Source organism: Monodon monoceros, unplaced genomic scaffold, assembly GCF_005190385.1.
Source record: "Monodon monoceros isolate NGI ecotype Baffin Bay Population unplaced genomic scaffold, NGI_Narwhal_1 Super_Scaffold_16, whole genome shotgun sequence".
Classification (NCBI taxonomy): domain Eukaryota; kingdom Metazoa; phylum Chordata; class Mammalia; order Artiodactyla; family Monodontidae; genus Monodon; species Monodon monoceros.
The window spans coordinates 28074932-28102176 of NW_021703772.1; the positions used below are offsets into that span (position 1 = coordinate 28074932).

Consider the following 27245-nt stretch of genomic DNA (forward strand, 5'->3'; position numbering starts at 1 on the left):
TAACTCTCCCGGGCGCCGGCTCCGCCCTCCCTGCTCCGCCCGCACGACGTTCGGATCAGACGCTCAGGCAGAAGGAGTCCAACCCAGATAGAGTCGTGCTCAACACCTTGACCGAGATTAGGCCGCCTCAGCCTTCCTAGAGGAAGCCACGGCGACTGCGCGCGTGAGCGCCAAGTGTGCGGGGTCACCGGATGGGTGCTGGCTGGACTGCGGTTACCGTATGTGTCCGATGATATGGGCACTCATAATATGTTACCGCGCTCAGCGTTCTTACGGACTGATACTCACTTGCATAACACTTGTGCCTAAAGCGAATGTTGTTATCAGACTTGGGTGACTACGCCAATAACTAGCCAAGTTACCTTAAATTACCAATTTCTTTAGGCTCCAGGCCTCTAATCTGTAAAACGGAGCTAATGATAGTACCCTTCACAGATAGTTTTTTGAAGATTAAGTAAAACATTGTACGTAAATGTTTGTAGACATTTGGCACAATGTCTAATCCGGAATAAGTGATGTTAGCTCTATAGCTATTTTTTTCACTCAAGTTTTGTGTTGCAAAGACTGGCGCAAATAAAGTTACCAAGCCCCGTATTGCTCAGCCTGGCTAGCATTAGCCATCATTTTGTCCTGCTAGAGTGTTTTGCCATTAGCTGAAGAGAACATACCAAAACCTGCTGACAGGATTGTGGGACTTGGCAGGGGCAGTCAGAAAGGAAGTGAAACCCAAAGTGAGGTGCTGTTTTAGTTAAATTCTGCAGACCCATTTCCCCCAAGAGTTTTGGCAAGTTCCTACCCATTTCTCCTTGAGCTGGGTCTTTTCAGCCACTGGAGAGTAGCATCGAAGCCTGAAGGCTGATAGCAGTATCAATGCCAGTCACCACTCTTAGCTGAGACCCTCAGCAATCTTCCTAGGAGTCAGCAGTCAACTTCCTCTTCCATTCTTCACTACTGCTATTCCGCACCAACACCATCTTTACTATCATTCTCAGCAAGAGAATCTCATCTACCTGAGTGAAATAGCCGAGGTGCTGGGTGCGATCCCTAACTACCTAACCACCCCAATCACATTTACCTGCATTCACATCCACCCTGGCCTGACTCCTGCCCTCATTTCTGGGAGAAAAGAGCCTCTTCTGCTCAATCTTCCCAGCTCTCAATCCAGTCTCTCCTCTCTTCCCTGGGAGTGTCACCAAGTCCAAGCTCCAACTGCTGGCAGCGCGACAGGCCAATAAATCGAGAGATGAGGTGTTGGGGCAAGCGACTTTATTCAGAAACCCAGCAAACCAAGAAGATGGTGAACTCGTGCCCCCAAAGAACCATCTTGCCTGAGTTAGAATTCAGGCTTCTTTTATACTAAAAGGGGAGGGAGTGAAGTCAAACATTTCCTGGTTCCAGTCAGCCTCCATAAAAGATGTGTTAATTTCTTCCTCCCTGCAGTCATCCACAGGTCCGCCTGGTCAGGATGTCTCCTGTGAGCTAAACAAAGGTATTTTAGCTTAATGCTCATTACCTGGGAGGCAGGATTCCCAGAGATGGGCCATTATGTATAATTTAAGCTTACAGGCGACATTTCTTTAGTGATTAACTCATAATAGAGTACAAAGTGTCTTTAACTCATAATAGAGTACAAAGTGTCTTCCCTATTACAGAAGTTTGTGCCCTCTCTTCAACCTCTCTTTTTCCAATGACTCCTTCCTCCTTAACCCGTGAAAGTGCTCAAGTCTATGCCTTCCAGAAACAAAGACAAGCAAAAAAATTCCCCCCTCTTGTAGTTAGCCTGGTGATGTTAATATTTCATAAACATACAATAAAGTATAAATTAGTCCAAGGGATCACATGAACAGAATAGATAGCCCAGTAAAGATCGCCCACTGTACAGCAAAGTGATTCAGTTATACAGGTGTATACATTCTTATTTATATTCTTTTCTAATCTGTTTTATCACAGGATATTGAATATAGTTCCCTGAGATATACAGTAGGACCTGGCTGTTTATCCATCCTATACATGATAGTTTGCATGTGCTAAACCGAAATTCCCAATCCCTTCCAACCCCACCCACTCTCCCCCTTGGCAACCACAGGTCCGTTCTCTATGTCTGTGAGTCTGGAAGACTGGTGTTCTAAATGAATCCTCACATGGCATCCAGTGGAAAAGCCAAGCTAAATTCAAAAGAACCAGAATGTAAGCAGTGAGTTTTATATTCAAATTGCAAGCAGTAATTTAATTTCAGCCAAACATCGTTTGTTACATTTAATTAATGTTGACAATGGTAATATATTTTTTATAGTTTTGCTTCTAGTCATTTTGTCTATAAGTTTGTTATTTTATAGTTGTATGAGAGCTATCAGCATAAGGAGCATATATCTGTATATATTAATATAAGTCACTGCTCGGGATCTACAAAAAAACTTTTCAGTTGAAAAGTACTTCCTACATTACTGACTTAGGAAACGCTGTTTTAGATTTTTAGAAAGGTAACGCTGTTACCTTTCCTCCCACATTGGCTTAGAGCCAAATTTGTAGCCCCCCTTTCGGCACTGTTTAGGATTTGATGGAATACATTTTGTGATTAAACTCACCTTGGTTCTGTACAATTTCCTGTATTTATTCTGTCTTTTCCTCACCTATATTCAATGTCCTTTGTCGTGCTATACTGTATGTATCTTGAAGGTTGCTCTAAATCCTTTCTGGAACAAGAATGAATGTAAATAATTTTAGCAGTGGACAAGGGGTAATAACGTGAGCCTGATATAATATACAGTAAATTTACAATCTCAGGTGATTTGGAGTCTCAAATTAGAGATGAAAATACAAGACCATATACCTCTATAATCAGTTCTATAGGAATAAATGGAAGTGACCGCTACTTTCAGTTAATCCATCTCAATAATCAACAAGCGCGAGGCTGCGTATGCTTTCCTTCTTCCTTTTCTCTTGGGAAAAATACCAGTGCCCTCTAGTGACCAAAATGCACCTCGCATAGTACCCTTCATAAGAGTAATAATAATAACCCGATATTAGAGATAATTTTAAAAACTAAACTTGGGGGCATTGAATCCTGGACCAAGCATGCGATTATCCTACAAATCACGATCTAAAATACTTCTCCCCCGCCTTGCATGTTTTCAAGAGTAAGGAATACACAAAAAATAATCCCCTGCAGAGGACAGAATTTTTTTTAATCCACTGTTCTCTAAGACTTCCGATCTTTATTTGAACTTCTCTGGAACCCAGATAATAGTCTCATTATCCTTATCTTCTAATGCAAATGACGACAGCGTTTATTTATAGTACTCAGTAGTAATTGAAATTATAGATACCGAAGCTCTAAAGACTTAGTCATCGGCGGTGGCGGAAATTTACTGTACCATGCCTGCTTGTGCAACTGTTCAACCCTTTGCAGTCCAGCTGCGCGAAGCCCCCAAAGCGATGTCACGCTTGCCCAGGGCACTTTTCCTTCTGTCCAAGCGCGTTCCAGTCTACCACACAGCCGGGGCGCGCAGGGAAGGGGATCGGTCCGAGCCGCGCCGTCCCCGGTTTGCCTTTATTGCAGACGTGTAAACTCACTCCGCCGGGCCCTAGGTTGTTACAAAGCCCGGGGGGCCCCTTCGCGGCGGAGGATTCAGAAGACCAGCCCAGGCGTGCCCTGCTCCCCAGCCTGCAGGTGGCAATCTCGTCCTTCTGCCGTAGAGCAGTGGCGGCCGACTCCAAAGGCGCTGCAAGCCCTTCCCCACCTCGAGCGCTTGGAATTCGCCGCGGAATTCGACCTAGTCTTCCGGGACCCGCCCCTGGCCCCTGGCCCCGCCCATCTCAGCGGGTCAGCGCGCGGCGATTGGCGACGGGGCAGGGGCGGAGCTCCGGGAGGTGGACTGAGGGGGCCGGGCCTGGGTCTGGGCAAAAGCCTGGAAGCGCGGCCGTTCCAGCTCTCGGTTTCTGCAGAGGCCGTGTCAGAGGCCGAAACAGCTGGAGCACAGCTGGGATTGCCAGAGTGTGCGCTTGTGGGGTTAACCGTGTGAGGGCTGTGGCGTTCCCGGGTCATCGCCAGCGTACCTTCTCCTGCAGGTAACCGCAGGCTTCGAAGGGCGTCTCCGGCCCCTGGCTTTTGTGGGGAGGCTCTGTCAATAGCTGGAGTGGGAAAAAGGAAGGAAGCTCAGATCTTGGGTATGGTAGGGGCAACTTAGCGGCGAGTCGTGGTCGTAAGGCAGGGGAAAGAAATCCAGGTATTGGGCGTGGTTTTGGAAATGGGGAGGAAGAAGGTGCTGGATGCCTGGATGTGTAGAAGGCCCGCTCTTAGGAAAGGGAGGACGAAAACCGGGCGGCGGAAGGTTGCATGCCATGACAGACGGAAGGCCAAGTCTGCAACAGAAAGGAAAATCGGGGTGGGAGGATGCAGGGACGCGTGGAAGTCGAAGTCTTGCGTTTACGGGGAAGAAAACTTGCGGCCTCGGGAGCTGGAGGACTTGGGAGTGTGCATCGACCTTGGGCTGCTGGGACTGGCGGTGCGGCGAGCTGGATGCGTCCGCCTGGGGAGCCTGAAGGGGGGCGGCGAGGGGCGTTCGCTAGGCCACCTGGTGGCGGTCGGGGGCGGAGTGAGAGTGGAGGAAACCACGCCGCCGCCAGCTTCTCCAGTTCTGGAGGAGGCGTCCTTCGGCCTGTTCCTGGCGCCCGGGTTTTAAAGGTCCCGGCACCTGGGAGGGAAGAGGCGGACGTGGAGACCTGGAAGGAGAAACCGAGCCAGCTTCGGATGCAGCCCTCTTGCACAGTGGCCACAAGGACGCATGCAGGCCATGAGCCCGCTGGTCACAGCGTCCCCTAAGGACGTGCAAACCCCAAGACTAGCTAACGGACGACGAACCCGGGACTCCCCACGGACGCACCCTCCAGTGTGTGCAGAGATATTTACTTTATTTGAAAGGTGCCTGCGGACCTAAAACTGCCCTTTGCCCCGCCTGGGCACACTCAGCACTGTACTTTAAACCAGACAAACCGGGTTGCCTGGCCCGTATTGAAATCAGCTAAATTCTCCTGACAGGAGTGCCTTGTACCTTACCTTTCTCTTCCCTTTTTTGATTTGTTTTAGGAGATAAACTGCACTCAGCTGAGTCTGCAAGATTGAGAGGAGTTGGGGTGATTAGAAATTGTAAAGGTGAGAATTAGCAATTTCTCCCATTCTTTGATATGGCAATACTGAGTTTAATTGGTCTTGGAGGTCTTGGAAGTGGTCAGAGCCACTGCAAGAGTGAGTCAGGAATATTTCCAACAATAAATTGCACTTGCTTCCTTGTTTCTTTCAGTCTAGACTTCTCTGCAAGAGACTTTGGTTTTTTGGGGGGGTTGCCCAGAAATTAATGTAGTTTATGAACTCAGCCCCCCAAAAAATGTGGCTAAAATTTTGGGAATAATGAAAATAAAATTAAACAGGGTGAGCAGCTCTTTTTTCTTAAACTACTTTGTATTAGTCCAGGTTTATTTTCTAGCATTGCACATGTGTATCAGGAGATTGGAATTCAGCTGCTTTCAGAATAAATGAACTGGCTTGTTGGAAAAGGCCTTCCTTCTGAAGTCAGGGTTTGGGTGGAGACAGAAAATCTGAGGGACTATGGTAGAAAGTGAATTCAGTGGTGTCTAATGCTCACTGCATGGAATTCAAATCTAGGAGAAATAAAATAGTGTCCTACATTGTAGTAAGCCAGGGTCTACAATAAAGCTTCACTTTTTTAGTGAAAAGATAGTAAAAATGTAATGGATAAGTAACGTGAAGAAAACATGAAATGTTTCAGTTATGCATTATGAAATATCGAAAGATTACTGCAGAAAGTGTTTGTTTCAATTGAGAAGAAAATAATTAACTAAAAACATTGTCACTCATTATTGAAATTTCAAGTATGATGTATGACCTTTTATTAACTGTATTTGCCGTCAAAGAAAATTAGCCATCATAGCCCTTGCATAATACTATGTAGGAGTATGGCCTCAGAAATGTATCAAAACTAAGATAAGTTTGCTGCCTCTTTTTGTTTTGTTTTAAATACAAGGACAGATGTGACAGTGGGATCAGCATGACTAAATCATACACTTTAAGCTGTACTTTAAATTATACTTGAAATTACAAATGGGAAGTAGCTGACTCATTCACACCAGTTTGTTCACTTTTTTATTCTAGTTGAGTTCCAGATGGTTCCCCAGTAATGGTCTAGGGAACCTCCTAAATACTAATAAGCAGGATCCCAGAGTTAGAAATTGGGAAGTGAAAATGGGCCTAGGGGTTAGGAATATGTCCTGGCTTGTGGTGAGGAACTGAAGCTCACAGTCTACTAATCATTACGTTTTAAAATTTAAAGACCAAGTTACTTTCGCTTAACTTTTTAAGAAATACTGTTTACAGGCCTCTTACTTCATATTTTTTTTAGTCAGTTCTCCTGACTTCCAGTCCTCAGCCATAACTTAAAAGAATAAAAGCAATCTGCAGTTATGTTGCTAGGGAGAAAAAAAGTTTCCATTAGAGCACCATGAAAGGGAACCTTTAGCAGGCTCAGGGCCTCCTCTGCCTCTCAGGAAACACGCCTTTCTTTAAGCCTCATCCAAAGGGTGTACCCCTGCCCTCTCTGGGAATCAGATTGACTTGAATCTGGCATCCCCCCACATCCCAAGAAGACACCTCTTCCTGGAACAATTCCAATCCCCTGTCCCACCCACTGGCAGCTTTGCCCACCAACCGCCAGAAGAAGAGTCCAGGAGTTGGGATACCGAGGACAGAACAGGGGCGTGTCCTGGACAGTAGTCCTTCTCTATACGTACAGATTTCTCTGAGAAATCACTTTGTATTCAGTGTGACATCCCCAATATCCGTTATTGTCTCTAGGAAAATATAGTTCCACCTGGAATTCTTCATATTTCACTTTTAAAAGGACTTAAAGTTTCTTTAAAATGGGTCGCTGGAACTTGTTGAATCTCCTCAAGGATAGTTGTTTTAACCAAAACAGCCTCTTAAAAGAGGGGAAATAGTAGCACACATCATTCTGCTCCTCTTGAGGGCCCAGTAGAATGAGGAGTTGGATAGAGGTTTTCAAATAAACATGATATTGTGGAAATAATCTCATTTTATAGGACAAACCAACAGTCAAGAATAATGATTACATTATTAAGGGCATGTGACCGGCTCAGGCTCCCCGACCTTCCAGCCGACCCTCCAGCCGGATGGCCTTGCGAAAGCTTTTTTTCTTTTAGCAAAGTAGAATGGAAAAATAATTTCCATCTTACAGGGTTGTTGTGTTGATTCAGAAACCACACAAGAAGCATGTAACACAATGCTTTATACAGCAAACGTATTCGATTCTAATGGTTAATGTAATTGTTATTAGCTTTTTATGCAGTCATGCTGTTATGAGTTGTTCTTTTAGAAGTCACCAAATTGTATTTTGTTTTTACATGGTAATGAGGCAAATGATGAGCTATGTGTCTTATCATTTTTCCTCTTGAAGGTTTATTGAAGTCAAAATGTCTCAAAAAATCCAAGGCGGTTCTGTAGTAGAGATGCAAGGAGATGAAATGACACGAATCATTTGGGAGTTGATTAAAGAGAAACTTATTTTTCCCTATGTGGAATTGGACCTGCACAGGTAAATGAATCACTCTGCCAAGCAGCAAAGTCAGAAAGCATGTGTGATTTCAGGTTATAAGTCACTTTCTTACATAGATACCACTGTACCTTGTGTATAAAGCTTTTGGTGAGCTTATAAGCAAATGAATGTGTAACTGGTGTGCCCCTGGTGCAGAAAGCCAAACTCTTGACAGTAGGTGTTTGCAGCAAAGTAAGGGGTTATTTGCAGGGCGCCAAGAAGGGAGTGGGAGACAAGTCTCAGATCCACTCCAAATTGGTCTTTGAGTTGGGGTTGTTTTTAAAGGGGAAGAACTGAAGAACTGAGAAGCTTGTGAAATTTCTGTGACATTTCTTAAATGTTAGTTTCAGTGGGTCAGGATGTGTCCTGTTTACCTTCTCTGGCCAGGTGGTTCATGGCTTGGGGGTCTGTTAGCTCATCTTGACCTGGAGAAACATTCCTTTTCATTCCTTGTCTTTTTCATTCCTTGTCTTTTACCCTTTGCATACAATTGTAGCACAGAAAGAATTCTTGACGTTATCTAATACAACCCTGACCTTTCAGAAGTTCCGTAAACCATTTGTGTCCTGGAGATTGGAGCCTTTACCCTGTATTAAAAGTATTTGGGGGGCTTCCCTGGTGGCACAGTGGTTGAGAGTCCGCCTGCCAGTGCAGGGGACACAGGTTCGTGCCCCGGTCTAGGAAGATCCCACATGCCGCAGAGCGGCTGGGCCCGTGAGACATGGCCGCTGATCCTGCGCGTCCGGAGCCTGTGCTCCACAACGGGAGAGGCCACAACAGTGAGAGGCCCGTGTACCGCAAAAAAAAAAAAAAAAAAAAAGTATTTGGGGACAGATATGAAAATCTCTATGGCATTCTTTCATTTTTCTTCCCCCTATGTTTTTCATACATTTGCTCATGCTCTTTGTACATTTGGACTAGGTAGAGACAGAATTTTCACAGGGGTGGAGAGGCTGAAGACTGGCAGGGTAATATGTTGAACAACACATTTCAGCCAAACTATTGGCAACTGTAAGCGTGTTTGCCTTGACCCAGAATTATTCCTCAGACTGTCCTGAGGACCTGTTATTTGCTTGGGTGTAGACATTTAATTCACATGTTGTCATTAAATGCCCTTTTTAATTATTCTAAGCCTAAGGTGTGGATAATATCTATATTGCAGCCATGAGAGGGAGGGAGCAAATATCTGCAGAGGTCCACCAAACACACAGGAAATGACACTATAAAAACATCATCCAGGGACTTCCCTGGTGGTGCAGTGGTTAGGAATCCGCCTGCCAATGCAGGGGACACAGGTTCAATCCCTGGTCTGCGAAGAACCCACATGCCGCGGAGCAAATAAACCCGTGCGCCACAACTACTGAAGCCTGCGTGCCTAGAGCCCGTGCTCGCAACGAGAGAAGCCACTGCAATGAGAAGCCCCCGCACTGCAACTAAGCGGAACTAGAGAAAGCCCAGCCAGGAAGACTCAATGCAGCCCTAATTAATTAATTAATTAAAGTTAAAAAAAAAAAATCATCCAAGTGGTTAAAGAAGCATTTTACAAACACTTTACATGATAATAGGTGAATTTGCAGAGCTCTTCCCAGTATAGTAGCTGCAAAGTGCTTTTGAGCTGCTTTAGTATAGAGGCATAAGGAGGTTTAAAGGACAGTCATTATGCCTAGAAGGCAAAGTCACTGGCTGAAGACTAAAGAATTTTTGGAGACTTAAACAAGTGTAAGTTGTTCCAAAATTGCTATTATTATTACATGATTGGCTCTTTTTGAGGGGAGTGGAGTGACTCATTTGTTTTATTTTCTGTTGGCTAGGCAGTAATCGAGGCCATTTATTCATTCTTTTCGCTTAGAAATGTTAAGAAGAGAAGCAAAAAATCCACTAATTTGCTGGCAGGTTCTTCTGATGAAAAATGCTTCCTACGAACATAAATACTGCTGACCACATTGCTTGTTTGAGTTAGGAGTAGACATTTATAGATATTGAGCACTCCCTAAACCATAAGATAAGAAAGTCAGTGGCTTTGTAAGTGTCCATGAAAAAAAAAATTAACCAATAATCGATCTAAGAAAGAAATGGAAAATTTTATTCATGCCAACTTGAGGATTATAACCCAGGAGACAGTCTTTCAGAAAGCTCTGAGGACTGTTCTGCCCGCTAGAGGTGAAAGAGCAGTTAAGGAAGTTTTTGAGTAAAGGGTTGTATTGACCCAAATGATGTATTGACAGTTTACACACAATCCACATCTGCGTGTACAAAGCAAGTAGTGGGTCATCATGACCCCTTACAAGACTAAGAAGGAAGGGTATCTCCTAAGGAGGCCTGGTTAATGCAAATGCACGATACACCCTCAAGGGGAGGGAGGAAGCCAAAACAGTCAAGGCAGTTTGGAATTATTATTTGGAAATACATTGTAAGATTGGATTCCCTTTTGCATTTCCGTCACAAGTTGGGATATCTAAGGAAAGGAAAATACAGGAACTGAAGCGAGAAATCTAGAGGCTTAATGGTTCAGCAAGTTTTGAAGGGTGAAAAAATTTGGAAAACTTTTAAAGCCTTGGCGAACAAAATAAACTGTTCATTACTGTTTTGTTTTTCCTGCTTTTGGCAAACTATTACATACTTTAAATAAAGCTTTACAGTCTTTTTCTATACTTCATGGACAACCAGCATTCTTTCCTGCTCTGAATAACCTGCAGTCTGGGTGTTGGTGTGTATTAAGCTATAATTCACTGGGGTCTATAAAACCACTGCTAGATTCCATTACTTATTCTATAAACTGCAGGCTTGTTTCCAGAAGAAAGAGATTTGCCCAAGATTTAGGGAAAGCTTCTTCATATGACTAACTGTCATTAATGAAGGGGTCATTAGCTTTTTTTGGCAGTGTCCGTCTCATCTGTAACTCCAACACTTCAGTGCCAAAATACTAGAAACCCTCTGACCCCTTTACTTGTAGAGCACAATATTTACTAAGGGAAAATTAATGTTTGGGCTTGCATTCTTATGTTAATCGTGCGGAAGGCAGTCTGCAGAAATGTTGCTGGTGTGCTATTATTATTGCCTCTATGGTGAAGAGCAGGCAGCAGGGCAGAGCGCAGTGGTTTCCATTTAGTTTCCTTCTAGACAGCTTCCCACACACGGGGAGGCATGCGTGGCCTAGCAGTCCAGCCTTTCTTGGTGCTTTTTTTTTAGTTGGCAGCCATCTTCTGTGTCTAGGATACACTAATGCTAAAACTTGGCAGATTTGGGTACATATGGAGTCTTCACTTTCTGCAGGGCAGGCCCTGCATGCCATCACCATAAACAGAGTGGTGCATGGGGATAGAATAGGAGTACCCTCAATCTCCTGTCGGTTTGCCTGGAAAGTTACGCTTACAATTTTTCCCTCCCAGCTATGATTTAGGCATAGAGAATCGCGATGCCACCAATGACCAGGTCACCAAGGACGCTGCAGAAGCTATAAAGAAATACAACGTTGGTGTCAAGTGTGCCACCATCACCCCCGATGAGAAGAGGGTAGAGGAGTTCAAGTTGAAACAAATGTGGAAATCACCAAATGGCACCATCCGAAATATTCTGGGTGGCACTGTGTTCAGAGAAGCTATTATCTGCAAAAATATCCCCCGGCTTGTGAGTGGATGGGTAAAACCCATCATCATAGGTCGTCATGCTTATGGCGATCAAGTAAGTGGTGTTGGCATAACTTGATTTTCCATATTCTTTTTTTTTTTTACATCTTTATTGGAGTATAATTGCTTTACAATGGTGTGTTAGTTTCTGCTTTATAACAAAGTGAATCAGTTATACATATACATATGTTCCCATATCTCTTCCCTCTTGCATCTCCCTCCCACCCTCCCTATCCCACCTCTCCAGGCGGTCACAAAGCATTAATCATTAGAGAAATGCAAATCAAAACTACAATGAGATATCATCTCACACCAGTCAGAATGGCCATCATCAAAAAATCCATATTATTTTTTCACGGACTTTGCCCAGCAGTTCTGATTTATATGTGCTTTATTCTTATCTTTATTTTATCTTATCTACTCCCATTAAGTGAGGTACAGAATTGAGAAATGAATGTATGTATACATTTAGATAAAAGTAAATACAGATAAACTTACAGATGGGTACCTGTCTCAACACAAATGATGTTTTTCAGGCATGTTTTTTTCTTCCTTATCTTTTTATTAGATTAAACCATATGATGTAGACATTTTTATTTAGATAATTTCCTGTGGTTCGGCCAAATCAGTGGTTCAGCCAAACCCTGTGGCTGTACAGTAAGGTCCCTTTACAGGTTTTTTGGTGTTTGTTTTATTTTGCTTCGCGTTTTAAAAAAATTTTGTTTGTTTTAATTCCAGTGCCTGAGTCCCACCCTATACCAGCTAAATCTGAATTCCATGGCATTTTAAAGCTCCCCAGGTGATTCTAATGTGCAGACAGAGTTGAGAACTACCGAAGATTATATTAAACATGATCGTTTCATGCATAAAAGGAAAAACTGACTCAGTAGTTGAAAACAGTCTCTTTAAAACATTCCCTTCCTGCTTGGGAAAAAAAAAGTACAGTTTCTGTACTTCTATACAAGTAGGCTTGTTGCCAAATTAAACAAAAATTGCCAGCTAAACAAAATAAAAGTTCTGTGTTGAAACTGAAGTTTTAGACTTTCATAGAAAGCAGCTTATGTATTAAAAGAGCCTTAAAAACAAGTCTCCCTGATGCTGACACCCAGAGGCTTTGATGTAGCCGTCCTTAAAAATAGTATGGGTAGAGCAGACCACTCTCCGTTCCTGGGGGCAGGGTCACCAGGTCGTCCTTGAGGGGTAGTTCACTTTGTTCTACCGTGTGGCTCAGACTATCCCTTCATCCTGGCCAGTCCCTTCACAGATACCTCTCAGAGGCCCAGGAGAGGGGATGTAGATGGGAGTGCTACAAGCTCGCTAATCCTGGGAACACCACTCTTAAGTTCTTACGAGTTCAATGATGTCCTTTTCCTTTTTTTTTTTTTTAATTATTATTTTGGCATCAATCACCTGGAAGAATGGTCATTCTATTTACTAAAGTCTAGATTGAAAATTCCAAACCTCTAGAAAGCATTTATTGTACTTTGGTGCCTCGGTTTCTGCCTTTTGAGAAATGGGAATCAATTACCACCCATAGTGAAGGACTTTATATGTCAGAAATATTCTGCATAGAGTAGATATTTAATCTGCATCGTTATCTGACAGCTTTTCTGCCAGCTGTTATTAGTATTATTCTACACAAAACAGACAAATAGATTTGGCTGGCATCGGCTGGTACCTGACCCTGAAAGTATTCTAATCTAAGCCATTGAAGAAGATACAAGGCAGCAAAGATTGACATAAGCCTAGTGTGGGCTGGGCACATTTTCCATACCAAAGGTAGCAGTCCTCCACAGGCCCTTTCCTAAGGGTCGTCAGCCTGTTGCAGCTGCTTTCAGAATGATTGCTTCCTGTGGACAGGTCCTGGGCTGGGCATTAGTAGCAGTGATTACCATGAAGAGACCGAGTCCTGAAGGTCCAAGGACCAGATCCCGAGTCTTTTGACCCTAGATGCATTATTTCCACTACATCACAGTTCCTCCCTTGTAAGATTGATGGAAGAATCAGATGAGGTAATAAGGGATACAAGTTAATCACTTAAAGTATGTCATATAGTGAGAACCAGGCAGCATTCCCATCATCATGTTCAGTGCTACAGCTAGTATATTATCTCCCTATAGGAAGGCTTCCTTGACCTCCAGGTTATAGTCATTCCTCTTCCTCTGTCTTCCAATAGCATTTTTTTGTTTGTTTGTTTTTTTGTGGTACACGGGCCTCTCACTGTTGTGGCCTCTCCCGTTGCGGAGCACAGCCTCCGGACACGCAGGCTCAGCGGCCATGGCTCATGGCTCACGGGCCCTGCCGCTCCGCGGCATGTGGGATCTTCCCGGACCGGGGCACGAACCCGCGTCCCCTGCATCGGCAGGTGGACTCTCAACCACTGCGCCACCAGGGAAACCCTCCAATAGCATTTTTTATCTGTGCCCCCTTTTGACATTTGAAAGCTCTAATGTTACTTCTTTTTTTGTCTTTGTTAGGTCTTAAGCTTCATAAGGGGAAATACTTTGTTATTCTCTTTCATACCCATATCTGTACTCAGAAAACTGCCCCATGCATGGTAGGCCCCTGATAAATATTGATTTCTAATGTGTACTACCACTAACTAGCTAGGACAGTTTTGGGTTTTTGTGGGGGGTTTTTTGTTTTTGTTTTTTTAATATAACTTTTTCCCCCATACAGTACAGAGCAACTGATTTTGTTGTCCCGGGGCCTGGAAAAGTAGAGATATCCTACACGCCAAGCGATGGATCCCCCAAAACGACATTCCTGGTACATAACTTCACAGGTATGTGTAAGTCCACCATGAGCTACATCTTTCATTTTTTTAGCAGATCGTTTAGACAGCATTATTACTGGTTTTTTTTAAAGTTCTGTGAAAATTGTGTGGCTGCCTAAAAATACAACCTGAATCTATAGCATTTCCATAGGACTCAAAATCAATGCCATGGCTTCCTGTGGCATTGCTAAAGGCATAAAAAGAACTAGCCACTTAATTGGAAATGCATATAGATAATTGGAAATGCAAGTAGATAATTATGCGTCTCTCTTAAAACATGGAGGGAAGGTTGACAGGAGTCTGTTGTGCACAAATTAAACATTAATAGCCCCAAATCGCCTGTCATGTAATCCTGCCCTTTGGCTCTGGTAGGGTTTGTATTTGAAAATGGCTGCATTATTTATTTGCTGAAGTTTTCTTCTTGTCCTTCTGAGTATTGGTTCTGTGAAAGTGGAAAGTTTGTTTTTTTTGCCTCTTCTTTCCCCCCCCCACCCCGTCCTGCTGCTTCTAAGGTCCATTATGGCAAATCCCTCCCAAAAGCTGTTGAAAGAACAGAGGACCCCCTTTCTCCACTGTTAAGGTTGTTAAAAGCACTCACACAAACAAAACCTCAGAACTTACCTAGCTGTTGTTTTCCTTGACTCCTCTAAATCATATCATTTTAATGGACTCTAGTTCTGCCAGTTTCAGCAGCTCTAACATCCTCAGCCCAAGCTGGCTCTGGGCAGTGGCACAGATTCAAGTTCTAGCTTTCAGTAATAACAAAGTTCAAACACTAAGAGCTGTGAAACACCAGTGATTACATGGAGTGTAATTATTTCTACCAATGACAGAATGAACTTTCAGTATCCGCCAGGAAATTACAAGAATTTTCATCCAGTATTTGAAATGCAAAGTTTTCTCAGTAGCTAAGGATTGAGTTCACACTTAGAGTTTAGAAAACATGCTTGAAATTTTTAAAGTATGAAAAGAGACTTTAAAAATTATTCAACTCTTGAGTATATTTCTGGTTCGTTTCAGTAGCTTTTGGTATTTCAAGAACTTTAGGATCCTGAAGACCATGTTTTTCTCTTTGTTGCCCTTTCATGTTGCCCTTTCAGAACAAGTTAGAATGTCCTTACCTAGAACTGACTTTCCTCTGATTATGTGTCTCAGGAGCTCATGGAATATTGAAGTTTGAAGCCTGGACTCAGACATGAGAGCTGGGAATTGAGTGTTTTGGGGGTGGTGGGTGTATATAGACTTGTTACAACTATACCCTGTTTACCTTTCTTTTTTCCCTCATTGTTGTCCCCCCACAGAGGGTGGTGGTGTTGCCATGGGGATGTACAATCAAGATAAGGCAATCAAAGATTTTGCACACAGTTCCTTCCTGATGGCTCTGTCTAAGAATTGGCCTTTGTATCTGAGCACCAAAAACACTATTCTAAAGAAATATGATGGACGTTTTAAAGACATCTTTCAGGAGATATATGACAAGTAACTACAGTTCTTTTTCTTTTTTGTCACATAAGCTGGCATTTATAATATAGAATTTGTATGCTTATCCCTTTGATTGTGGGACAAATTGAGTGAAAACCATCACTATCCCATTCAGATAAGGACAAAACTGAGATTTAACAGGAGTGAAACGAAACTCTTGAATTGCTTTTAGAAGGGAAGTGTGTTCTCAGATAAAGTCCCGACGTTTATTTTCTTCAGGGCCAGAGTTATTTAATGTGTGAGTAAAGGTACCCTGTTAGTGATAGAAAGTTCTGATTTTTCATGGGTGTGAGTTTGAGTTTGGGCCCATTTCCATTCTTTCTGAAGCCCACTGTTAAGATTTAAAACTGCTTTTGGGGGCTTCCCTGGTGGCGCAGTGGTTGAGAGTCCGCCTGCCGATGCAGGGGACACGGGTTCGTGCCCCGGTCCGGGAAGATCCCACGTGCCGCGGAGCGGCTGGGCCCGTGAGCCATGGCCGCTGAGCCTGCGCGTCCGGAGCCTGTGCTCCACAACAGGAGAGGCCACAACAGTGAGAGGCCCACGTACAGCAAACAAACAAACAAATAAACAAACAAACAAACAAACTGCTTTTGGGAATTCCCTGGTGGTCCAGTGGTTAGTCCACGCTTTTACTGCTGAGGGCATGGGTTCAATCCCTAGTCCAGGGAATTAAGATCCCATAAGCCGTGGGCCAAAAAGTTTAAATTAATTAATTGATTGATTTTATTAAAAATAAATAAATAAAACTCTGCTTTAGTGGAGTCATTTGAACTTAAGTCTACATTTATAACAACCTTGAGTTCAACAATACCTGAGCACTTGTTGACTTTTAAGATGGCGTCCCTCCCGTTTAGATACAAGCATTCAGGCCACGGCTAGGATTTTAGGTATCTTTCCTGAGACATTTTAATTCCTCCTTCTACTACCTATCTATATCAAACCTAGAAGCTGTCCTGGTTTCCTGAATGATATTGAGCAGTAAAGTAGTCTTTTTCTCCCCAATTACATTCTTAAAGAAAGCTGAATCTCATGAATCTCATTAGTGGTGTATTGAAAACTGTAAAAGTAGTACTTGGGACACTCCACCGCCTTGTTTAATTCTCACATCTCTGCAGAGTGGATGAAATCACCCTTACAGAAGGGGAAATTGGGGTTTCACAACTAGAAAATGAGTGGGCAGAGATTTGAGCCCATGTCTGTCTGGTTCTCAAATTTGTGTTGCTTCAACTAAAATGTGCTGCTTCCAACCCCACCCCGACTCCTTTGGAGAGGCACATGGTATCCCAACAAAACCAGTTTTCTTTGTCTGTTGTTCTCTTTTCTTTCTTGTTTCTTAGGCAGTACAAATCTCAGTTTGAAGCTCAGAATATCTGGTATGAGCACAGGCTCATCGATGACATGGTGGCCCAAGCTATGAAATCAGAAGGAGGCTTCATCTGGGCCTGTAAAAACTATGATGGGGATGTGCAGTCAGACTCCGTGGCCCAAGGTAAGGAGCTGGAGAACCAAGTGGAGGTGGGCTTGGCCTGCAGCAGACAGGTCGTGCCCTGCTAGCTCTCTGGTACAGGAAGGGGGATTCTGTAGCCCTTTGCTGCTAAAAGTCATGAAATGTTAACGCCGCAAGGCGTCCAGGTCCATCTTCTTAGCTGACAGATGAGGAGATTAAGCTCAGACTGGGTAGGCGACTTCTGGCAGGGACGCACAGGAATTAACTCGTGGGTTGAGACTCCCGGCTCCAGCCTCAGAGGCTGACATAGCTTATGTCTCAGCCCTTTCCCCGCTTGAAGCTTCCCTGCCTCCAATGGTAGCCCAGCGGCCCGATCTGAAAACCACCCCCCACCCTTATCTGCCTTCTGATGAGAACCTGAAAAGCTAGGGGACTCGGGCAAGGAGGGCCCAGGGTTGTCTCCTAAGCGAGGGGCCTCCCTCCGAGAGCCCATTCATCTGGAGACAGTTACAGATCGTGCCCCTTTTGCCAGCCTTGACGGCTCTTCTGTCACCCTGTAAGACACATGTGTTTACTGCTTAGCTTGAAACACACAGAATTGAGCAAAGAAGCCCCGGGCTCTTCACAGAAATTCCAGGAACCAGGAGCTTCATGCCAGAGATAAGGACCAAATGAGCAAAAATGCTCCCTTCCCTGATTTCCTCGGCACCAAGTTGCCCTCGAACTTCAGTTACTCAGGGTAGCTGTGTAAACTGAATTTCCCCCGATGAATGTTTGTGGTAGCTTTAATTATGTTTGCTTTTCCCCAGGAAGTACTACTTTTTCTTTCTCTTATGAAAAGTTAATCATCTATCAGTTTGAAAATCAGTAAATCTGCCTGGTTAAAGATAACTTTTATGTCAGATAAATGAGTTACCCAGTTCTCCTTCTTTACCCTCCTTCTGTTTCTCTTACGTCCTCACAATCGTTTATATTGAATGCAGTAGAGGAAGGAGTGTTGCTTTGTGGTGATTCTGTGGTGTGTAAAAAAGCTTCCTGGTAATCAGAGTTCTTAGAAAGGGACCCAAATCATTCCATCATTTCTAAATGTCCTCATGGCAATAAGAAGAGGGTAAAAAAAAAAAAGTAGAGGGTATCTGGAGGGATATCTCCAATGTAATTGTCAAGTTATGGAGGTTCAAAGGATTTCAAAATAGGAATGTGGAATTGCAGTGTCCAGCAGTGCACCGATAAGATGCCTGGAACCAAGGCTCTGTGTTTGAGCAGCACCTGTAGATAAAGGTGACCTCAACGCTCAACGTAGCTAAACAGATTAAAAGGCAGCCGAGCTGTTCTTTTTTTTTTTGGCGGTACGCGGGCCTCTCACTGTTGTGGCCTCTCCCGTTGCAGAGCACAGGCTCAGCAGCCACGGCTTATGGGCCCAGCCGCTCCGCGGCATGTGGGATCCTCCCAGACCGGGGCACGAACCCGTGTCCCCTGCATCGACAGGCGGACTCTCAACCATTGCACCACCAGGGAAGCCCCCAGCCGAGCTGTTCTTACGTTCATTCTTCTCTAGAGGCATGAACTACTTTAGACTCACACCAAACATTTTATTTCTGTCCTCAGTTTTGACAGTGGTACCAACTAGTGTCTCCTAATATAAATAGATAGACACATTCACCGTGGATATGGCCCTAAACGTCTCCAATCAATGAATATTTGAGACTCTACTAAAGCCTCATACCAACACAGTGATAGGAAAGGAGCTGCTAATTCAGCACAGAAATTGCCATTGTACTCAAAGATGAGTTTAAAAAGGGTTTATTTACTAACTCTCAAACAAACAAAGTAGCAGCCTATTATAAATTTGCATTATTAACTCCACAGGTGTTATTGGGAGGTAGCAAAAATGGAGAAAAGTGTTCTTGGAATTCGAGTGTAAAAAAAGAAAAAAGAAGAAAAACCAATTGTATGGACTTAAAAGTTGTAATGTGGTTCTCTGAATAGGAAACCACAGAATAGAGTCGTTTTGGGGAGGCTGTGAAAGAGAGCAGGGGCGAGTGGGAGGTGCTTGGACCCATCCCATTCTGTGTTTTTTGTTGTTGCTTTTTTAAAATTTATTTAATTTATTTATTTTTGGCTGCGTTGGGTCTTTGTTGCTGCGTGCAGGCTTTCTTTAGCTGTGGCAAGCGGGGGCTACTCTTCGTTGTGGTGCGTAGGCTTCTCATTGCGGTGGCTTCTCTTGTTGCGGAGCACGGGCTGTAGGTGCGCAGGCTTCAGGAGTTGTGGCTCACGGGCTCTGGAGCGCAGGCTCAGTAGTTGTGGCACATGGGCTTAGTTGCTCCACAGCATGTGGAATCTTCCCAGACCAGGGCTTGAACCCGTGTCCCCTGCATTGGCAGGCGGATTCTTAACCACTGTGCCACCAGGGAAGCCCCATCCCACTCTGTTTTTAATCAGCTTTCTCTTCCCAGTCCCACATGAGCCTGTGAGCAGCTTGATGGCAGGAGACAACTCATTAATCTTTATTTTCCTGGAACAGCAGAGTATCTGCACGTAAGCATGACAGTAATATATTGAGCTCTTACTCTGTGGAATATGTATTCTTTTCATATATATTCACGAACATATGCATATTCATCTCGTTCTCACAACAACCCTATGAAATAGGTGTTTCTACTATTCCCATTTTACAGGTAAGAAAACTGAGCCACAGTAGTTAGGGAGTCACGGAACTAGGGTGGAATGCAGGCAGTCAGACCATGAGTTCTTCATCATGGAGCAGGTGCCTCTGAGGTAGATAAGTGAAGTAAAAGCACAGCCTTTTCTGAAAGGCAGAAGAATTATTGGTGACTCCATGTGCTCATGTTTATTTTGCTCACTGAGACCTGTCAAGACGAAGTCATTTTCTCTCATCTCTGGGAGACCCAGTGCTCTTCATGCAGTTGAATCCCATACTTCATGTTCTGCCACTCATAGGTTATGGCTCTCTTGGCATGATGACCAGTGTGCTGGTTTGTCCAGATGGCAAGACAGTAGAAGCAGAGGCTGCCCATGGGACTGTAACACGTCACTACCGAATGTACCAGAAAGGACAGGAGACATCCACCAATCCCATTGGTAAGATATTGTTTGCTGCTACATTGATTTCCAACCAGAGTAGAAATCTCCAAAGGGGCTCAGATGTGTTCCTTTGGCTGCCCAGTGCCTTGTGTATAAAATCATCACCAAACAGCTGATTTGCTCTACTCATAAGAACTGTTTTAATATGTTTCTTAAAATACACACAATATATGCTTTTCCAGTTTGTGGGAGAATATTCATTACAGAGAAGAATGTTATCAACAAGCATTTTCCTTTTCCTCTGCTGCAGTGAAATGTCACATGTAGCTAAGAATCTAAAGCCACATTGTTAGATCCTTTTAACTAGGTTTTAGGGATAGCACTTTAAAACAGATTATAGCCTGGAAAGAGGAGAAGAGACCAATATAGACAAGAGGTAGAAGAGATTGTGACCTTTTCCAAATTCATAAATGCCTTAAGCGTCATGTATTCCTACCCTGAATATGTGCTTTCTTAAAGGTCTAACAAAATCCAAAACATTTCCTCTACAAAAGTGCAAGTTTTTTGAAAAGTTTCAATTTGGTAAAATGTTTCCAACTTTCCTAAAACTTACAGCTCATGCAGATAGCATCCAATGAAGTCAGTTACCTAAACAAACAAACAAAAAAAATGTTCTATTTTGGGGAACTGAGGCACTTGGGAATATTTCTAACCAGTGTGATTGAAGTGTGTTTTTTTTTTTCTCCCTCTCTTTTAGCTTCCATTTTTGCCTGGACCAGAGGCTTAGCCCACAGAGCTAAACTTGATAACAATAAAGACCTCAGCTTCTTTGCAAAGGTTTTGGAAGAAGTCTGTATTGAGACCATTGAGGCTGGCTTCATGACCAAGGACTTGGCTGCTTGTATTAAAGGTTTACCCAAGTAAGTATAAGATGCCCTAAGCTCTGTGGTCAAATTACCATTTATCCTCACTGGACTCAAAATATCAAGAGCTTTTTGGAGTTGCATGAATTAGTATTTGTCATCTGGTTCAGGAGTCAGCAGACATCTGTAAATTGTCAGATAATAAACATTTCAGGCTTTGTGGAACATACGGCAATTATTAAACTTTGCCTCCATGGCAGGAAAGCAGTCAGTGGTGACACAAAAGCTAATGGGTGTGGCAGTGTTCCAATCAAACCCTGTGTACAGAACTGGGCTGCAGCCCAGACTGGGTTCATGGGCCAAGCTGTAGTTTGCTCACCCCTGATCTAGTTACAGTCAAGTGGGTGGCAAGGTTCTGCTTAATTTAACAAGAAAATTATAGGCATTTAGAAACAAAGGGACCCCCAAGACTATTTTATTCTACCTCTTTATTTTCTTCAATTTACAGTAAGAAAAGTAAGCAGTGCAGGTATAAGATGTCCGGTTTATCATAGTCCCTTCCTTAAGTATCTGTAACCAGCAGTCAGATACTTGAGGGCCCATGTATCGCCCAGGACTTTTTTGAGAACGTGGTAGCCTGTATCCCAGCTGGGTCAGCTGCTGCTCAGGGATTCCTCCCTCAATCAAAGTTGGCTACTATGACTCACATCAAGAAACAATACTAAAATTTAACACCAATCCCATGTCCCATCCATGTGTCCTCAGAGATCTCTGTTAGGGTCAGTATACCTCAGTAATGGGGATACACTCCATCACTACATCTTTCTTATCTTAAATTTCCAGCAAGAATACAGTGTTTGAAATGTTCCTATGGGTGTGTTACTTCCAAGCCGATTTGAGTAGGCACCTATTAGCAGGATTAGATAGCCAGTCCATTGTCTTTTGCTTTTTAAGTAAGACAAAGGTAGAAATAAGAGCACTAAAGCTTTTCTTTTTAATGTGAAAAGAAGTGATGAAATTGTCTTTATTTTCAGGTTATAAATTATGTATCTATAAAATTCAAACAATTCAACAACAAAAGGCTAAGGTAGCCGGATACTAGATAAATAAGCAACAACAAAGTAGCTTTTCCTTACACCACCAATAAACAAAAATGGAAATGGAAGAACCATCACATTCACAGTGGGAGCAAAACTATTTTTTTTTGAAATATTTGAAAAACATATTTGAAATATTCTATTTATGATAGCATCAAAAAGAATAAAATACTTAGGAATAAATTTTTTACTAAAGGTTTTTTTTGAGGACATGTGACATTTTGTGGGGATATGAGTAAAAGCATGACTATACCTGGATATGTTCTATTATTTTTAAGAATGAGGAATAAGAAGTGGGATGATTTCAGTGTCCCAGGCATTAGTCTGAATGAAGCTCTGGGGCAGTTTCACCCTCAAAGCTACATGGCCAGGAACCTCCTGTGAGTGTGTGTGTGGCCCAGCCTCTGCTCAGACTGCCTTGTAACCTGGGTTAGCCCCTTGAACCTTGAACGCAGTCATCGGCCATAAACTTATAGCTTGTTCACATTAATCAGTTTTCTTCTAGAAATAAATAGAATGTTACTTTAAGTAGCATTTCTAGGACTTTTCCTCTACCTGCCACCAGATCAAAGACAAACTAAATTTCCTTCTTTTCTTTTTCCTCTGCTATTAGTGTGCAGCGTTCTGACTACTTGAATACATTTGAGTTCATGGATAAACTCGGAGAAAACTTGAAGACAAAACTAGCTCAGGCCAAACTTTAAGGTCATCCCTTGTCTTTGGAGGATGTGTGTTTTTGGTAACTAGGTCCACTGGTTTACAGTTTTCTCTATAACACTCAAGAGTAAAGGCAAAATCAATTCTGTAATTTGTTTAGAAGCCAGAGTTTATCTTTTCTATAAGTTTACAGCCTTTTTCTTATCCATATAGTTATGCCACCTTTGTGAATGTGGCAGGGGACTTTTTTAAAATTTTATTTTACTTTCTACTAGTAGCCTAGGAATTACTTTTAGTGTCCATTTGTACTCACTGTCACTTTTCTTCATGTTCTGATATAAATGACCAAAATGAAGAGTGCTTGAAAGGGTAAACTATAGCCACAGTACTATTCCCTAAAATTGTATCAAGTAGAAATTCATTCCCTTTCCCACTTTTCATGGCCTGTGGCTCTGGGTGGTTTTGATTTAACAGATGTCCCATTATGTGAGGTAGAAGCTGTACGTTAAACTCGTGTATGATTTGGAATGAAGAGCATGGCTGTAACTGAAAGGTGTTGAAGACACAGTCATCCTTGTAAAGAGCTCTAGCTGAATGTTTCAAAAATACTACATATTTTTGAGCTCACTGAAGAATCCAGAATAAATACTAACTAGGGGTTTGTCCTCTGTATTTGTCTCCTCCTCCTTGCCTTGTGAGGCCTAAGTATTATGCTACCCTGAGCAGCATATTTCATCCACGTGCAATACTACAAGCTGCACCTTGCTTGGACTTCTGCTGACCTGTTTTATTTCCTTTATATAAATGTGATTTTTCAGAAGTTGATTGTAAACACTATTCTAGTCCTGTTCTTAGTCGAAACTATCAATTTTAATTAAAATTAAGTGCTAATGACTAGTGTTCTGAGTTTTTATTTATCAAGTATACTTCAGTTGCCAGGCTAGGTCTTAACCATAGGAATTTGATTTTAAAAAGTCTCTGTCGGGCTTCCCTGGTGGCGCAGTGGTTGAGAGTCCGCCTGCCGATGTAGGGGACACGGGTTCGTGCCCCGGTCCGGGAGGATCCCACATGCCGCGGAGCGGCTGGGCCCGTGAGCCATGGCCGCTGAGCCTGCGCGTCCGGAGCCTGTGCTCCACAGCGGGAGGGGCCGCAGCGGTAGAGAGGCCCGCGTACCGCAAAAAAAATAAACTATCCATTTTAATTAAAATTAAATGCTGATGACTAGTCTTCTGAGTTTTTATTTATCAAGTATACTTCAGTTGCTAGGCTAGGTCCTAGCCATAGGAATTTGATTTTAAAAGGTCTCTGTCGGGCTTCCCTGGTGGCGCAGTGGTTGAGAGTCCGCCTGCTGATGCAGGGGACACGGGTTCGTGCCCCGGTCTGAGCGGCTGGGCCCGTGAGCCATGGCCGCTGAGCCTGCGCGTCCAGAGCCTGTGCTCCGCAACGAGAGAGGCCACAACAGTGAGAGGCCGGCGTACCGCAAAAAATAAATAAATAAAATAAAGCCTTCATAAAAAAATTTTTTTAAATAAAGAGGAGGAGGATGATGAATGGCGAGCAATCCCTAACAGGTGCAATTTAAGGTGTATTACTTACTTTATGCCCCTTGTATTATTTACTTGAATTACTTGTATTATTTATGCCCCTTGTGTTATTTACTTTATGCCCCATCGGCAATTTTCATTTATAGAAACTTTCTCTGAGGTTCACTATCCAACCTGTTGTTTTCAACTTCCTTTCTTCCACTTCGGAACCCATAGGCTTTATCAAATACTTAAGCTAGGGTTGGTGTCACTGTCATTCTTTTAAGAACTCCCAGTGGTGAGGTCAGGAGAGTGTCAGGGCCAGCTGTGGTACTTTGTAAAACAGGTCATTTGTAAAGCAGGAGTTCTTGATTCTCTAGCTATTGAGATATTTGTCCTAGTTTTCAGGCAACTCTATGATATCTTCCCCAACATCTCCTGGATAAAATGCACATTTGCATTCAAAGCCACCTTGTATGTGAAAACCTTAATGATAAAGGCCATTAATCACAGATACATCAGGAGAGATGCTATCACAACATTGTTACAACTGCAGCAGGGAAATATAGCTCAGGTTTTATATATATATATATATATATATTTTTTTTTTTTTTTTTTTTTTTGCGTTACGCGGGCTTCTCACTGTTGTGGCCTCTCCCGTTGCGGAGCACAGGCTCCGGACGCGCAGGCTCAGCGGCCATGGCTCACGGGCCCAGCCGCTCTGCGGCATGTGGGATCTTCCCGGACCGAGGCACAAACCCGCGTCCCCTGCATTGGCAGGCGGACTCTCAACCATTGCGCCACAAGGAAAGCCCTCAGGTTATATTTTAATGGTGTTTTGTGATAACTCAGATAAAGAGTTCAAATTGATGATGCAGAAACTGTTCCGTCATCTGTGTGGGTGTGGGCGTGGGTGTGTCCCCAGCACCCCTACCCTCCTCCCCCTGTCCCACACATCGTTTTTTTCCTCTCTCATTTTTTTCTTTCTGTGTAGGGATTAAGTATTACAGACAAGGTTGACTGGGCTGAGTTAGTCATAGTGAATCCAGATTTCAGGGCAACCTCCAAAAACACCCATACAGATCACAGGCAAGGACTAAAACCTAAGGGTTAATGATTCGGCATTTTCCAAAGTCTGAAGTTCTAAGTATTTATCCAGATGCTGCCCAAGGGCTTCTATTGCTGCAGTGCCTCCCTGCTCTGCCAGGCAGCTATAGTCAGCACTTTTGGGTGAAATGGCCCCTCCTTGGTTTCCGACCAGGCACTAACTCTGGAGGGAAATTCAGACTCCTTGGGGGTGACCTCAGGACACCATGCTCCGAATCAATTCTGCCTCCCCTTCTGTCAATTCTTCCTTCCAAAGGTTGTCTGCTGTCCTGACCTGTAGGTGCAATAACTATGTGGTCAGGAGGTAGGAGTAGGGTGGGAATTATAATTTTTTGTTTAATGGTGCACAGTGAAAAGAGGGCTTTGATTTAGCACACTGTGTGCTCAAATTGGGGAAAGGGAGAAGGCCTTTTTTAATGCTGTGTATTACAAAGTGGGCTTCCAACTAGCTGAAATGTTGTTCAAGCAACAGACATTTTCCATAAAAGAATGTTCTTCGTCCCAAGGAGCAGATTAGCACCCACAAATACTTTTAACCCATATAGAACAAATAAGTTACTCCCTCTGGGGTTGAGGTAGAGGGGGGTAACTTAATAGAACCATCATTTATTTTTAGAATGTACACTTACCCCACAGGCAAACCACAGGGTAGAGGTCATACAAGGATGTGCTCAAGATAGAAGCCACTCCATTGCCAAGTTCTTGTGGCTTGCTCTCAGTCTCTGGGGATAAGTGGGTACAAGTCATTTAGTGTCATTCTGGAATTGACCCAGAGCTAAATGGGCTATTTAATATCTTGCTTGTCCTTTTGTTATAATTTGGATACACAGTAATAATAACTGGAGCTAACATTTATGAACCTCATTAAGCACTGCCCTAGATTCTTTACTCGATTACTTGTTTCATGCTTGCAATAAACTGTCATGCAGTCACTATTACTTTTTCATAAGTAAATAAAAAACCTGGGGCACAGAGGTGCCCAGGTCACATTGATGGTATTCTGGTCATCTTTTGTCGCCTAATGAGTTATCTCAAACCCTAGTGGCTTAAAGCAATAATATTACTTTACTGTTACCTCGCTAGAGGTTGACTAGGCTCAGCTGGGCAGTTCTTATTTAGAGATTCTCACCTGGGGTCTCACACGTGGTTGCAGTCAGATGGCAGCTGTGGCTGTTTCCCCACTCATGTGTCTATTGACTGGGACCCCAGATGGGGCTGTCATGCAGAACCCCACAATAACCTCTCCATGTGGCCTGGACATACCTATAGCATCGCAGCTGGGCTCCAAAAACAAGCATCCCGAAAGGACAGATGAAACCTGTACGGCCTAAAAAAACAAACAAAAAAAACCTTTTTATATTGAGTTAATTATAGACTAACAGGAAGTTGCAAATATAGTAATAGAGTCCCGTGAACCCATCACTCAGCTTCCCCCAGTAGTGATCTTCTGTAACTGTAGGCCAATATCATAACCAGGAAATTAACAATACAATTAACTAGACTGTGAACTTACTCCATTTTACCAGTTATTATATGCCCTCATTTGTGTATGTGTGTGCCTGCACGTGTGTTCTGTGCAATTCGATTTCACGTTAAGATGCATGTAATTGCCACCACAATCAACATACAAAACTGTTCCATCCAGGGACTCCCTTGTGCTATTTCTTTATAGTCACGCCCACTCCTCCCCACCCTGATACCTGTCCCTTGGCAACAGCACACCTGTTCTTCAACTCTATAGCTTTATCATTTCAAGAATGTTACATAAATGGAATCGCACAGTACGTAACCTTTTAAGATTGGCTTTTTTTCACTACACATAATGCCCTTCAGATCCATCCACTTGTGCATGTATCAATTGTTAGTTCCTTGTGTTGCTGTGTAATGGTCCACATATGCCTTTTAAGACCTAGTCTTCAAAGTCACATAGTTTTACTTCTATGATAATTAGAGACCTGTCCAGATTCAAGGGGATAAATCTGCCCCCTACCTTGATA

The 27245-nt window shown here is 43.2% G+C and overlaps 1 protein-coding gene and 1 long non-coding RNA gene across 2 annotated transcripts; one reads left to right on the forward strand and one right to left on the reverse strand.

Moving 5' to 3' along the window:
• Window positions 1–1258: 1258 nt before the first annotated feature.
• On the reverse strand, window positions 1259–3745 carry LOC114897074. The gene is made up of 3 exons (XR_003793992.1): window positions 3327–3745; window positions 2586–2693; window positions 1259–1479 (listed from the first exon to the last, which is right to left on the reverse strand). It is a non-coding gene; the product is annotated as an uncharacterized LOC114897074 (long non-coding RNA).
• A 152-nt stretch (window positions 3746–3897) lies between these two features.
• IDH1 (isocitrate dehydrogenase (NADP(+)) 1, cytosolic) lies at window positions 3898–23513 on the forward strand. The gene is made up of 10 exons (XM_029225728.1): window positions 3898–4068; window positions 5087–5152; window positions 7488–7625; window positions 11015–11306; window positions 13931–14036; window positions 15329–15506; window positions 16847–16998; window positions 19918–20058; window positions 20759–20921; window positions 22575–23513. The coding sequence occupies exons 3-10, from the start codon at window positions 7504–7506 to the stop codon at window positions 22663–22665; spliced, it is 1245 nt and encodes a 414-aa protein (XP_029081561.1). The 5' UTR covers window positions 3898–4068; window positions 5087–5152; window positions 7488–7503; the 3' UTR covers window positions 22666–23513.
• Window positions 23514–27245: the final 3732 nt, after the last annotated feature.

Excerpts from the sequence above, each read along its gene's own strand:
- IDH1 (XM_029225728.1), top strand. The coding sequence starts at position 7,504 with ATGTCTCAAAAAATCCAAGGCGGTTCTGTAGTAGAGATGCAAGGAGAT. Across the intron at positions 20,059-20,758 it reads GACATCCACCAATCCCATTG|CTTCCATTTTTGCCTGGACC; the intron begins GTAAGATATTGT and ends CCTCTCTTTTAG. Across the intron at positions 20,922-22,574 it reads TGTATTAAAGGTTTACCCAA|TGTGCAGCGTTCTGACTACT; the intron begins GTAAGTATAAGA and ends CTCTGCTATTAG.